Raw genomic sequence first — 14,719 nt, 5'->3', positions numbered from 1 at the left:
AAGCCTCATTGTGTCCACCACAGGGGGATGCCAAGGTTGATCCAGGGAGGCTTCTGCTCTCATGGTCCATCTCCATCCTGGGAAGGTTCTGCTTTCATTTGTCGTAAGTCTCATCCACCAGCCATTATCCGTGCCTCCCAAATATGACTGGGGATGCTTAATCCCTTCATTTCACACACCCGTCCATTTGCCTGATTTCCTGGGTGATCTCCCTCCCTTTCCCATTTATGTGACTCTTGGGCTGATGTCAGTAATTTGGAATAGTGTTACAGAATCTATGCAAACCCAGGTCCTTTGGGCTGGAGCAAGGAGACAGTACTGGGCACCGCTGGGCTCCTGTTGGGAAAGTGACAACCTTTTCCCTGCTCTCATCATCTCTCTTCGGCCATCCATTCATTTTCTTTGGCTCAGTGCATGGTTACTAGACATCCTCAGGGCCTTCTTGCATTCTGCACATTTCTTGGGAGCCTGTTTGCCAGTTCCCCACTGGGAACTCAAATCCTGAGAGTGTGGGGATGGGGATTGCAGTGAAAGAGGAGAGAATGCTTATGCCTTTTTTTAAAAACCCAAAATGAGAGTGGCTGTCTGCCCTTTTGAGAAAACCTATGTGAACCCCATCAGTACATGTGGAGCCCCCATTGGAGCAAACAGAAACCCCTTGGAGGTGTTTTGGGTGAAGAGTCCAGGGTAGGGGGAGGCAGGCATGAGCCCTGTCTCCTTCTGGGCTGGAGTCCTGATGGGGTACATGGGGGGGGGGGGAGTTGGAGCCTCTTCTCCTCACTTAGCACAGCCCCAATCCAAATTAGAAACTGAGATTCCAGTGGGGAAGCTGCAAACACAGATGAACTGCATGAAGCCACAGAGGACCTGGGGGAAGTGTGAACATGTAGTTGGACCCTGTCAGATCTAGCATCAGCTTTTGCTTTCACAGGCCTTATGGATACTTCTGTATTCCCCTCCTCTTTTGTGTCTCCCCTCACCCCATCCAGCTACCAGGTGATCTCCTTGTCTGACTTTCTAGGATAGGATCGCATGCCTGTTTTTCAGTACCCACAAGATCCATCCTAAATATTCCCTGTATCTTTTGCCAACCAGTCTTGAGATTTCACATAAAAGGGGTGTTTGCAAGCACCTCAACAGCAGCTGCTTGTGGTCTTTGTTCTGGGCACATTCCCCATGCCACCCACAAGCTTTGCCTCCTACATAGAAGCAGGCTCTGGTGCAGTGACCTTCTGCCCAGTTTACACCCCAGGTGGAACCCAGCCAACAGAGCTTGGAATGTTTGGCTCTGGGCCCAGCTCAGTAGAAGGAGAGCGGGAGGGAAAGAGACTGCAGCAGCCCGTGCAGGCTGGCCGGATTCTGACAACCTCTCTCCCTCCTTCTCCCTGGCTGACCTTGATCCCTGCTCAGGATGAAAAGCAGCCAGCCACCACCCTTCTGGTGGGACCCCGTCATGGCATCAGTCACGTGATTGACCTGAAGACCAATCTCACCACAGTGTTGTCCGAGTTCAGCAAGGTCAGCAAGATCCAGCTGTTTCGGGAAAACCAGGGTGTGGCACGGGTGGAAACAAGCATCCTGGACGCCAAGGTGGGTGCCGCTTCCTCCCCCCTTCCCTATTTCATGGTGGGCCCAGAAAGAGAAACCTCTCCAAGCTGGGGGAAGGGCGTATCTGCTAATGGACGTTCAAAGAGGCAGCATGGACCAGTAACTGTGGAAAGGAAGCCCAGCCCTGTGGGAAGAGAACCCAGGAGGCCCAGGAGACTAAGAGGGGGCAGGAAATGCAGAACTGGGGTCTGGTGGCCCTCAGACTAAAATCACAACAGAGCAGAAAGTGAGGCCTAAAGTGAGAACCAGGAGGTCAGGTTGGGTGCATTCTCTCTTGTCCTTTTCTGTTTTTTTTTAATTCTGCCCTTCCTTCAAGCAGGTCAGGGCAATTCTCCCCCTGCCATTATCCTTTCAACAACCATGTGAAGCAAGATTTGATAGAGAGACAATGGCTAGCTGGCTGGCTCACAGTTTCACAGCTGAGTGGAGGTTTCAACCCTGGTCTCTCCAGCCTGACACTGTAACCACTGCACTGCAGTTGTTGGATCCCAGGGGGAGGTGGGTCAAAGCTAAAGACAGACACCACAAGGGAAGCTGGAAATAGGCACCAGCCTCAAAAAAGCAGAAGCCAGCAAGTCCACTCTCAGAGCCACTGGCAGGCCAGTGTAGCAGGAGCCATCCCAGGCTGGGCCACTTGAATCTCTCTGGGGGCAGAAGAGCCACTTGGGGCCACAATTGGTAGAAAAGCCCCAGGATCCCAAGCAATGCAATGTGGAGCTTCATTTGCAAACGTCTTGGAGGCAAGGGGTGAATTGTAGGGAGCCCAAGGAAAGTATTGTGCTGTTTGGAGGGAGAGAGACAGTGGGTATGGATTGCTGCTTGGCCCCTCCAGTGATCTGCCTTTAAGAGCAATTAACTCAAGAAGAGTACTCTCCCCTCCCTTGCCAATTGATTCTTTTCAGCCCCGGAGAGCTCAAGGAGACTGGGGAAGGATGGAAGGATTCCTTGCAGTCCTTGGACGTGTTAACCTGCTCATCACAAGTATTCCATTGTGCTAGCAGCTCCTGCAGCTTCCGTTAAAGCTGTGGGATGCAACTTCAATGCCATTCCTTTGTGCTTTAAAGCCATTAGCTGTTCACCTTCCCCAAGCATTCTTCGAACCCTGGGGGGGAACAGGAGGCCCATCCCCGTTGCTCTTCAAGACTGTCAAGAGCCTGGCAGATTAGTAACAGTAGGGAGAATGTATGAGAGAGGATTGAGAATGTCAAGCCGGAGGACGTTCGCACCCCCTGAGATTCACAGCCCATCAGCCCACTGAGATGCGAAACCTACCTTCAGAGCTGGGCATCTGGGCCCAAACATTCTACGAGCATTTTGGCCGATTTTGAAATGCTTCTCAGGTGCCTAAACAGCAACTCACTAAGCTCCAGGCAGCGATGCTTCCTCTGCCCTTTGCCAACTCTTTTTCCGTTTATTTATTTTTAATAGATATTATCATAATAATCTTCACAGGAACCATAAGATACCTTATATAAGACTTAATAAACCCAGAAGTGATGTTAAAAGAATATAGTAAAGTAAATGATAGTAAATTGTAATAATAATCTTGTTCTCTCTTGTGCTGATGTGGGGCTGTCTTCTCAAGCTAGTTCCCTCCTTACCTGTAACTGTGGCCCTTTCCACACATGCAAAATAATGCACCTTCAATCTACTTTTAATGCACTTTGAAGCTGTGCAGAATAGCAAAATCTATTTGCAAACAATTGTGAAAGTGAATTGCAAGTGCATTATTCTGCATGTGCGGAAGGGGTCTGTGAGAAGCCGTGGTATTACAGGCATCGTTTTTGCTGCATAAAGCAGGGGCATGTCTGACTGCAAAAAGATTGTCAGGCTGGTCCTGCTTGACCAGTGCAGCACATCCTAGAGCTGCGGCTGGTCTAGACACAGAAGAGAAGGAGGAGATTTTGGATTTATACCTTGTTTTTCTCAACCAAAATGACTCACAAACTCCTTTCCCTTCCTCTACCCACAACAGACACCTTGTGAGGTAGGCGAGCCTCAGACAGCTTGGAAAGAACTGTGACTGGCCCAAGGTCACCCAGCAGGAATGAAGGAGTGCGGAAACGCATCTGGTTCGCCAGATTAGAGTCCGCTGCTCTTGCAATCAAACCCGGTTCTCCAGATTAGAGTCTACCACAATTAACCAACTACACCACACTGGCTCATGGGGGTCACTTGCTTGATGCAGGTGGTTGTTTGTCTGAAAATCAAAGCAAGTCCCTCTCCTAAGCCAACCTTTCTTTTCCTGTCTTGTTATGTTCTGAGTATATTGATCCATAGCCCCCAGTAGAAGCAACCTCTTAGCATTCCAGTTGCCTATAATTAAACTGAATCGAAACACGTATTTTTTTCTGTAGAGACTTTATAATTAGCTACTGTTTCCAACCCTGCTGCAGGCTCATCTTCTCCTGGCAGGAATACACACTGTTCCTGCACATCACCTGTTACCCAGCCCCAGTGATACTGCCCTCTATTGAGTCAGGTCACGTGCAGCCCCATGCCACTGACACCACAACCCACAGTGACTTTGTACAGCTTCTCAGACCAACGCTTCTCCCAGATCCTAGGGACTGGGTTTTGGGTATTCTGCATGCAAAGCAGGCATTCTTCCACTGAGCCTCAAAGACGAGAGTCTCCCCTGAGAGCAAGAGATAAGATGAAGAGCCAGAGTGCCTGGCAACAACATGCCAGCTGCAAATTTAGCCCAATGCCTTGTCACAATCATTGAGGTCCTGCCCACCACACTTAGGAAAAGTCACGTAGTCTTGCCTTGCAAAGGATCTCTGATGTTTGTACCTAGAAGCTGATTTCAGGACCAGCCTGCTTTGATTGCAGCATTACATGCCCAGTCAATAGTCGAGGAGGAGGAGGAGGAGGAGGAGGAGGAGGAGGAGGAGGAGGAAGAGGAAGAGGAAGAGGAAGAGGAAGAGGAAGAGGAAGAGGAAGAGGAGGAGGAGGAGGAGGAGGAGGAGGAGGAGGAGTGGGCTGAGAGAGCTCCGAAAAGCTGTGATTGGCCAAGGTCACCCAGCTAGCGTGTGTGGGAGTGCACAGGCTAATCTGAATTCCCCAGATAAGCCTCCTCAGATCAGGCGGCAGAGCAGGGAATCAAACCCGGTTCCTCCAGATTAGAATGCACCTGCTCTTAACCACTACGCCACTGCTGCTCCTTTGGCACGGCTGGTCTCCTTGTGAGTCAGCTCCATGCTTACCTCCTACTCAGCTAATCAAGCATCTGCCAGAAAAAGCCTGTTGTATACTGTAAAACCACTCATGCTATTGGTTGGGCAGAGTATTTTATCTAAGGCTCTGACATTTCAAGGGACCCTGAACTGCAGTTCATCTCATCCAGGCGGGCGCATCTCATCCACAGGGCAGCATAATGTGGTCTGGCCTTGCCTGGGCAAGAGAAAGGAGTGCTGCCCCTGGTGGCAGAAGGCACCAGCCTAGACAAAGTAGCCAGCCATGCTTGCTCTGTAAATGCTCATTCTGCCACACATCAGCCAGTCTGACTGGTCCAAGGCCCCTTCCGCACATGTAGAATAATGCACTTTCAATCCACTTTCACAACTGTTTGGGAGTGGATATTGCTATGCTGCGCAGCTGCAAAGTGCATTGAAAGTGCATTATTCCACACAGTGGAGTACCAGAGGAAAATACTAGTTCTTCCTTAAGCACAACCCTTCTCTCTTTGGGAGCAGGCAAAGGTTTTCCACATCACCATTTGTGGTGTGCACCCAAGATGGCTAATTAGCCAGAAAAAAAGATGTTCTGTCTCCTTAACAGAGACTCAATGTGTAGACTTGGTTCACTGAAGTGTATCATGGCAAGGAGCTAAATAACATCACGCAATAATGGCTGCAAATCAAAGTGACATTAATGGGACAACCAGAGAGTCAAGTTTAAAAGCTGGCACCCCTGGGTCAGTGAGACAGCTCACCAGTTGAGGGCCCATCTTCATGCAGCCCCTTAAACATGGACAGCCCTGCAGTTTCATCACTCAGAGTTCTGCTCTAAGCAAAAACACAAACATTCTGGGTGAGACGCTCTGTAAAGCCCTCATAAGGTCACCTTCCTGCAGAAGCAGGCATCTGAAAAGTCCCTAAAAGACCTCTGAGAAAGAGGAATCTTCCTCTTTACAGAGCACCAAGAGTCAGAGGCGGGGTACTCATGGGAACATGTGGGGTCACATGTCCAGGCACATGCCAGCTGGTCACGTAGGGGGGCGCCCAGAGCAAGTGTTGCTTCGGGTGCCATTCCCCACCCCACCCCCATGCCTCTGGCAAGAATAGGCAAGAGTACCCAGCTTCTGTTCAGCAAGTCAGAAGGAAAAAAGTGTGAAGGTGATACCCAGAGAAGCACACAATCTGGCTGTGATGTCAGAACTTTCCTTTGCACAGCTGGCCCTTTATGAATGGAAAAGGTGATGTGTCTGGCAGGCCCAGGCCCATGTGCTGAGCAAGCTTTTCTAGTGGCAATAACTGGACCATACGATTGAATGTTAAGCTGGTAGAACCTCATTAGTTTAATTTGCTTGTGTCCTTCTGCAAAGTGATGCAGACCAGAGGTAGGATTCCCTCTTTCTCTGGATTTGCCTTCAGTTCAGATGAGCAGAGGAAAAGAGCGTGCCTTCCTCATGTGATTCAAGCAGAGCATCGATGCTCATGATGTGCCATTGGAGTCAGGTGCTTCCTGCCATCTACAGACCTTTGCTGGAATTGCCCGCTGTCTTTGCAAATGGCTGACTGGAAAAGACACTACAGTGACTGGAGATCTCCTGAGCAGGCTGGAGTGGAATAAAAGCGAAACATTTTTCTGTCCTCCCAGGCTGCGCTTCTGAGGAGCAGGAAGCAAAAATAATGAGCCAGGCTGGGACAGATGTTTCTCAAGGACCAACAGCAGCTTTCCTTTGATGTTTAAGGAACACAAAGCAGATCCCTGATTTTGACCCCACAAGCAAAACTGAGAGACACGCAAGGAAGCTTTGAAGAGAAGCAGGAGATGTTGCATGATGCATGCCGTCGTCAACCTGGCGGAACCTCACAGCAGAGGTCTGCAGGAGCGCAGCAGTGCTGTGCAGAGTGGACTTCAGTGTTTGTGGAATGAAACTTTGATTAAAGTTTCAGACCAGATTTATGTGAGTCCGCAGTCCAGCCCTGCTTTCCCTGTGCCTGAAAATGAGCACCATTATGCCCATGAGAATTTGATGCAGTTATCACCTTTCTCCTGCTTAAACCTGTCATATGAATCATTGTTAAAGCTTCCAGCTTTCAGAGTCCTAAAGGAAAAAGGGCTCTTTGCTACTAATTAACTGAGCCCAGATCTACTAGCTGTTTTCCCAACAAATCATAGCAACAGGATCTCAGCATCCATTGCCTTCAGTGGACTTATAAAGGTGTAACGCTGCTTAGGATGTCATTGTTAATTTGCATTTTAGAAGGTCTCAGTTAAAGGGAGAGTCTGCCTAAATCAGCCTTTCTCTCATCTGCAGACGTGGTTCCCACAGCTCCTTCATTGTCCCATGTTGTCCTCTCTACGGTGCTTGATCTAATTCACTCACTCAGCAAAGGAACAGCAGCGACTTACTGCCATTGCTGCTGGGGAAGGGACAGCCACGGCAGGCTGCCATCTTCCCCTTGGGCCTTGTGGGGCCTCGCCGGGCGAGCGGGGTCTGCCGTGCAAGCGCAATCAGGCGAGCAGCACAGCCCCGTGACCAGTGGTGGGATCCAAAAATTTTAGTAACAGGTTCCCATGGTGGTGGGATTCAAACTGTGGCATAGCGCCAGTGTGGCAGGGTGGGGCACGACGGGGGTGGCTGGGCATTCTGGGGGTGGGCCATTCCTGGGCAGGGCTGTGGCAAGGACGCAGCTCCTGCGCTGGTCCTTGGGCGGGAAACAAATGCACGCAGGCACAGCCTGCCACGCACGCCGGTGCACCTCCTGCTTGACTGCTTCAAGTTCTGCGCACTACTGCTGAGAGGAGGGGCGTAACTAAGGCAAAAATCACATAGCAAAATCACCAATTAGTAACCCCCTCTCGGCACACACAAATAATTAGTAACCTACTCTCGGGAACCTGTGAGAACCTGCTGGATCCCACCTCTGCCCGTGACATCAGGGAAGTCGCCCTGACGTCATGGGGAGGGCGGGTCAGGCAACCTATATAAGGCCAGGCCTGGCCTTGCTCACCCCACTCCCTTTGAGCTGGCTGCGTGCTCTCCCAACACTCACTTCTACATCAAACTGTCATCTGGATGCCTCCCTAGACCCCCTCCTTGTTTTTCATTTTTTTTTCCGTTGGGGTTAATAGCAGCCAGTGAGGTGATTTCAGTCAGGAAAAGGAAGCAATCAGACCTGATCCAAATTGCTACTTTTAAAGGGCTAACTAGCATGTTGAGGGATCTTCCCATGAATCCCCAGTGCCAGGTATGCCCACAGGGCCGTGGCTCAGTGACAGAGCACCTGCTTGGCATGCAGAAGGTGGAGTCTCCAATACCTCCAGTTAAAAGGGCCAGGCAACCTTAGACCCTGGAGATCCACTGCCAGCCTGAGTAGACCATGCACAAGGGGCTGGTTCAGGATAAGGCAGCTTCATCTATGTGTGTTCATGTGTGTCCCAGAAGAAAGCAGAGCATGAATTGAGAGGGAAAATGCAAACGGAATAGCTGCAGGACACTGGGGGAAGATGCCACAGGTCAAGAACTGCCACGAGTGGGGCAAGTACAGCCGCTTCCTTATCACTACAAAGTGATTTTGGCGCCAAAGGATCCAGAATGGGTTTATCTTGAAGCACTGAGACAGCTTAAACATTCCAAACCGCAGGAAGTAATGGCTGAGATTGTGCCTTCCGTTGGGCAAAATGTAACTTCACTAAGGGTACTTTTGCATGTGCAGCATAATGCAATTTCAGTCCACTTCCAATGCACTTTAACAACTGTTTGCAAGTAGATTTTTCTATTTCACACAGTGAAATTCAGTTGCAAAGTGCACTGTATGTGCAGAAGTGCCCAAAGCTTCCTTCTATCGGTATCTTGGCCTACCCACTCTCCCATTACACTGAAATGCAGTATTCCCAGCCTTACTCCCTCTTGGGCGTCCCCAGCTACCTTTCTGGTCCCATGTAAGATGGTGCCTTCTCCAAACCCAAGCGTTCTTTTCCCTGGACTCCTCTGCTGGCAATTTCCAGGCAGGGAGAGGAGCAGCTTCTCTGGCATTTTCTGCATCAAAAGCCTGGATGACTCAACGAACGCCTCTGCACTGGAGTCTGCACAGCACAGGAAGATACAGCCTTCAGTGTAGGGGAGGAAACCTTCTCATTAATCATGATAAACCTCACAAACAACCTCCGAATAGGGTTCGGTGACACTCAACACCCACACAACAAACTCAGGCTGTTTTTTTTTCTCCCTGCAGCAAGAGGCTGATTTTCGCCTCCTTGTCTTCGCTGTTTGCTGAGCTCCCCTCTTTAATGGCTTTTCCTCCCCTCTCCAGCCGTTGGTGTTGCTTATGGAGTGGCCCGAGGCGACCAACTTTGCCTGCCTCATTGCCGGCTACTGCCACCTCCTGGTAGACGCCAAGAGGATGATCTTCTCCCGTCCTGCCAGCCAGGCTCCACCTCCTCAAATGATCAAGGCAGGTATGTTTCATCCTCTGCTATTTGTGACCCCAACTACTCAGGGCTGCCTGCTTGAATGGGACCCCCAGCTGGCATCTTCCCTCCGCTATCAAGGGCTGCAATCCCTCCCTCCTTCCCCCCTTTCCGTTTCTGTCCTCTCGCTGCCCATTGGTGCGTAGCACCTTCCATCCACCCCAGCCAAGGCAAAGAGGGAATCATTTCTTTCCACTTTCCCTGGACCAGCAACAATGGCTGGATATTGAGACTAAGCCAAAGGGAGGGAAAGGGTGGGGATGACTGAGGGTCTGCAGCTGCTTACAGCAGGGGGCTTTTGCCATGCCAGCCCCACAGGAGGGAGCAGCAGCAACAGTCCTCTGTGAAGTGGCCCTGAGTAGTTCCATCTTGGTCTAGCCCCTCACAGAATATAGTCAAATCAGGCAAGGGTATTTGGGATTTTTTACTTCAAAACATTACGGAAGTCCTTCACATTGTTAAGAATAGCGTTAAAGGGGCAAGTCGTATCTGGCCATGATGGAGATCATATGTGTGTTTTGCTTTTCCAAATTCTCAAACTTGCAACCAGGTACAGCGAGGCGTGCTACATTTCTGTATTGGATAGTGTCAGGGGGGAAATTTGCGAACTGGCAATGCAGCCTCCTCACAGCAGTTCTGCCTGCACTTTTCTTGCCTCAGCCCCATACAGCTGCCATCCACACTGCCACCACCACTAAAAGCCTTTGGGGCTTTTAAAAAAAATCAGCCATTGCAAGACCATGGCAGTGCAGTAACATAACGATCTACTGCCACAACCAAGCCATTCCTCTGAATTTCCATAAAAATCTAAAAGTAAGTCTGTAGCCCCTTTTATCGCTTGATGGTTATAATGTCTCTGTATTGTAGCAATGGCCGACTTTTTAAAAGAAAAAATCTCTGGTGGCAACATGGTGGTTTGCAGGTGGCTGTAACAAAGAAAATGGAGCTAGTACAGGTGGGGCTTTCAAAAAGGTGCACTTTCCTGTCAACACAGCTGGCAAAGGTGCTTTGGTTGCAATTTTTCCAAAAACAGTCTATCAGGCTAGTTTTGGGAAAGATCATAAGAAAGCATGGGAAAAGTGAGAACATGTGATTAAAGGATAATATAATGAGAATACAAAAAAAAAGCCAGCTGCAATTTGGCTGCTGAACCAGAGCAAAGTATTTGTGAGTGTAAGAAACATGCAAGTCGCTTTCTGCTCTGCAACCACCTGACACATTCTGTCCCATGAGGGAAGATTTTTTTTTGCTCGGGATCTTGCACCAACTGCTGCAGTGAGACCTCGGCTCCGTTTTCTGCTTGGGATCCAAGACAGTGATTCATTTCCACACCTGGACCTGTATCCGCTTGCCGGCTTGCTTTTAGGGTGAGGGTTGAGAGGCCAAACTCACCCTAAAAGCAACAGGGTAATTAGAATGATTTTTCTATAAGGGTCTGATTTCAGGAGAGTGGCCACGTAAGTGTGCAGCCACCCAAAGGCCAGTCAGTCCTGCAGCATCTCAGCAGTTGATTGGTTGTATTGTGACCTGAGCCTTCCTAGGCAAGAGCCGCATCATCAGATGTGTGGACTGGACAGCGACAATGGTAGGTATATATATGATATATGCATGGGTAGAGGCACATTGATTTATGGGCGCTGATAAACTTGGAACACGGGGCCATCAGACAGGAGGTCCTGCAAGTTGTATACTAAGTCAGTGGCTATCCAGGTCCTGTGTTGTTTTTTTTAAAGCCACTGCAAGCTTGCAGAGTTTCACTGTTGACTACTGACTGCCATGGATCTGAAATAACTTATTTATGGGTATATAAATATATAGATACATTAAAATGTGGGTTTAATCTGTATTTTTATATATCCATATAATATTCTGTTTTAAGCCCTGTGGGGCATCTGCTGAGCTTGCCGTGTCATTGGGTACGTTGAAGACAAAAGAGGAAAGAGTTCCTTTTGTGGCTAAATTTTTTCAGCCACCTTTAACATCCATAGGGATAGAACAGCTCAGAGGAATCTCTGGTTCCTCCTCCTGCCACTAAGCGGTTTCCCAATATGCAGACCACGTGCGGATTAACCCCTCTGCAAGGATAAGCTCTCCCTGTGCCTGGCCAAGCAACTGCAGGTGGGTAAATGTATAACTGATGCATCTTCATTCCCCTGTCTGGAAAGCTAGCAGGTCAGAGAGCAGGTAAGGCTAGAACTGTTCTTCCTGACATGCTGGGGGTGGGAGGAGTTGTACATGGGTGAATGTTGTATGCAGAAGCATTTGATCACATAGGTCATCTGAGCTGTGTGGTCCAATCTCGGTGAACACAAGGCTTACAGGTTAATCCGTGTCAGCTTGATCAAGCAATGTCACTTAAGCTGGTGGCACCATTCAGGCAGTTTAGGCTTTATCCAGACGGCCAATTCCTGTGCCATTTAGTGCTGAATTTAAAGTACAAAAAGCACACATTTGGGGAGGGAAGAGAGACAACGATCTCTCGACAATCTGGTTTGTGTTGCTGCCCCCCAACCCCATTCTGCTGTTTGGACTCGCTGGGATCAACACCACCTCCATGTGGTGAGTGTCCTGAAAGCGCACACCTAGCTGGTTTTAGAAAAGGCTTCCAATGTGAAAGTGTCCTTCACAATGCAAGTCTGCTAACCAAACTGTTTTGGGAGCAAAGTCTTTCACGAGCACCACTGGACAAGCTTAGGTTGGAATGAGTGCTTCAGGGCAGACTTATAATAGTCCATTTGCTATTTTTATTTAGATTATGCACCCACCACCCACCGGTCTGCTGCAGCGGGGCACATGGGAAAGAAAGAGAGCGGGTTCCTGGGTGGCGCTGTCCCCAGCCCCAAGGCATTCCCCCCTCGAGCTCCCGTGGCCTCGGACTCGGAGCTCGTCAGCTTTTGCTACCTGCACATGCGAGAGCAGAGAAAGGAGCGCAAGAGCAGGACGGACATCAATGAAAACCTGATCTTCTTTGAGGAGTCGCGGCCCCGGACCAAATCTGATCCCACACCGAAAAGCTCTGGACATGACTGCAATGGGGCTGCTCACAGCTATGACCCAGATGGCCTGGACCGGGAGCGCTGGGCCAACCGGGCCAGAGCCTACACCATGGACAGCCATGGGCGGAGTAACTCTGTGCACTTTTACTGTGACTCCTGCAAAGCCAAAGTCAAGGGTAGGTTGACCTCTCGTAAGGGCGGCAATCCTGGCAGCTCCCGTGACAACATGGTGGATTTGATGTCCCTTCCCCCTCCAGGGAGTGATGAGGAAGAGGACGAGACCACCGCTCTGCTCCCTGCCATTGCTGCTCCGCCTCCTGGCTTCCGGGACAACAGCTCTGACGAAGATGACTCCAAGCGCCGGGCAGCGGCACAGGGCCAGGAGCAAGGCCGCCACCTCTGCGGAATCCTCTATGACGAGATCCCTGTGACTCTTATAGACAGTGTGCAAACAAGGACGGTTAGAGACCATGCCCAGGATCTGGATGACGCCCTCGTCTCCACCCTACAGGCACTGGAAGCTTTGGCTGCTTCGGAGGATGGCCCGCACCCCCAGCCACAGCAGACAGCCGGTAACTCCATCTGGGCATCAGTTGTGGGGCAGAGTCACAGATATTGTGGCAGCCATTTAGAGCAGGAAAGGCAGGAGGCCAGGTGACGAGGCAGGGTCACAGGATAAGAGTGTGGCGTAGTGGTTAAGAGCAGGTGCACTCTAATCTGGAGAACCAGGTTTGATTCCCCGCTCTGCCGCTTGAGCTGTGGAAGCTTATCTGGGGAATTCAGACTAGCCTGTGCACTGCAACACATGCCAACTGAGTGGCCTTGGGCTGATCACAGTTCTTCAGAGTGCTCTCAGCCCCACCCACCTCACAGGGTGTTTGTTGTGGGGGGAAGGGGAAGGGAAAGGAGATTGTAAGCCCCTTTGAGTCTCCTTACAGGAGAGAAAGGAGGGATATAAATCCAAACTCTTCTTCTCTTCTTCTTATCAGCGTGAAACTGCCTTGATCCACCCTTGCCCAGTGCTCTGACAGTAAGTGTCTCACTGGGATCTCAGGCATAGAAGTCTTTCTCAGCACTTGAAGCATGAAATCCTCTATCTGGAAATGCCTGGGATCAAACCTGGGATCCACAGATTACAAAATATGTGCTCTGCCCATGAGCCACAGCCCTTCCCAATGTGAACTACCTTGTCCTGAACCAGACCTTTGGTTCATTAACCCCGCATTTGCCTACTCTGACAAGGAGTAGCTCTCCGGGCACGAAAAGGCACTTCTTTCCCAGACAAGCTAGCAGAGACCTTTTGAACTGGAGATGCCAGGCAAGATCTGGCAGCTTCTGCATGCAAAGCATATACTTTGCCACTACGTCGTGGCTGCACTGATTTGAACAGCTCAGTCATGAGATATGGCTAACTGAGCCTTGTGATCAGGACTAACCATAGTGCCCCTTCAGAAACAGCTAAACTGCAAGGTTTTTCTGAAGTCACAGTTCTATGCAAGATGTACACATTCTAAACCAGATTTTGGCAGTTCCAATGGGAATTTTGTGCAGTTCTGAACTGGGAGTCAAATGAAGAGAAAGAGAAAACATGTCTCCTTTCAATCTGTTAATTGCTCGTCATTTGACCTGCAATCAAATAATGAGGCCCAGCTCCAGTATACAGCTGGGTCTTACAAGGGTGTCCACGGAGATCATTCAGAAGCGGGAGGCAAGAGGTGCCCACTTCCCCTTTGGGTAGAGTTCCACAACAGCCTTTCCGCCCCGCCTATCATGAACAAAGTGCCCAGTCCTACCCAGCAAGCATCCATGGCAGAGTGAAGATTTGAATGTGGGTTTCCTAGTCTGCACCTTAACCACAACACGAGGCTGGCTTTCCAGCCTTTATTGGGTATTTACAAATGAAATCCAAGGAGGGTAGGAATTTGCATCCAATGCAAATCACACATCCTTATAAGTCTTTATTTTCAGCTGTGAAATAGAGGAACTGGGAAGGTGTGAAATTCTGAGTGCCACAGGCTACTACTGTGGACCGAAGCCCTCCTCCAGAGCAGAGATTCCAGGCCTAGCAACCAGGGCCTGCTGTTTTTGTGTTCATACTGAGATTCCTGGGGATGCTAGAACATCTTACATCTGTATATCAAAATCCTTTTCAGTAAAATCTTTTCCCCTTTCACTGTAGACCCAGCCTTTTCTATAGAGGCCTCTGTGATCCAGAATGTCCTCCCAAAAAGAAATGGGAGCCCCCTTCCTCTTTTTTAACCTTTATAATATATACTGAGGGCTATAAAGAAAAATGCAGCATAAAAACAAAAACTAACATTCATGCTGGAAATGTGCAGGCACTGAGGTTTCAACCAAGAGGAATAACTCCTTTCTAGAGAACACAAACAGGTCCAGGGGAGGCACAGACGGGGGAGGTGTGAGTTGCCTCTAAATTGTTTTATCCATATTTGATGAATACAAAATTCACA

At 49.6% G+C, this 14,719-nt stretch overlaps 1 protein-coding gene across 4 annotated transcripts in view; it reads left to right on the top strand.

Annotated features, from left to right (window-relative positions):
• The window catches only part of FRMPD3 (FERM and PDZ domain containing 3), a 92,774-nt gene that overhangs the window by 74,450 nt on the left and 3,605 nt on the right, over positions 1–14,719 (top strand). For 3 of the 4 annotated variants that reach the window (XM_048514683.1, XM_048514680.1, XM_048514679.1), the window contains exons 13-15: positions 1,411–1,590; positions 9,096–9,240; positions 12,005–12,820. In XM_048514683.1, coding sequence (XP_048370640.1) covers positions 1,411–1,590; positions 9,096–9,240; positions 12,005–12,820 — 1,141 coding nt within the window. The remainder of the gene's footprint in view (positions 1–1,410; positions 1,591–9,095; positions 9,241–12,004; positions 12,821–14,719) is intronic. The other variant, XM_048514681.1, reaches the window with a different exon arrangement.

The sequence above is a fragment of the Sphaerodactylus townsendi genome, linkage group LG13 (assembly GCF_021028975.2).
Source record: "Sphaerodactylus townsendi isolate TG3544 linkage group LG13, MPM_Stown_v2.3, whole genome shotgun sequence".
In the NCBI taxonomy this organism is placed as follows: domain Eukaryota; kingdom Metazoa; phylum Chordata; class Lepidosauria; order Squamata; family Sphaerodactylidae; genus Sphaerodactylus; species Sphaerodactylus townsendi.
Note: the sequence above shows the minus strand (reverse complement) of the source record. Positions and strands in the feature narration are given on the sequence as shown.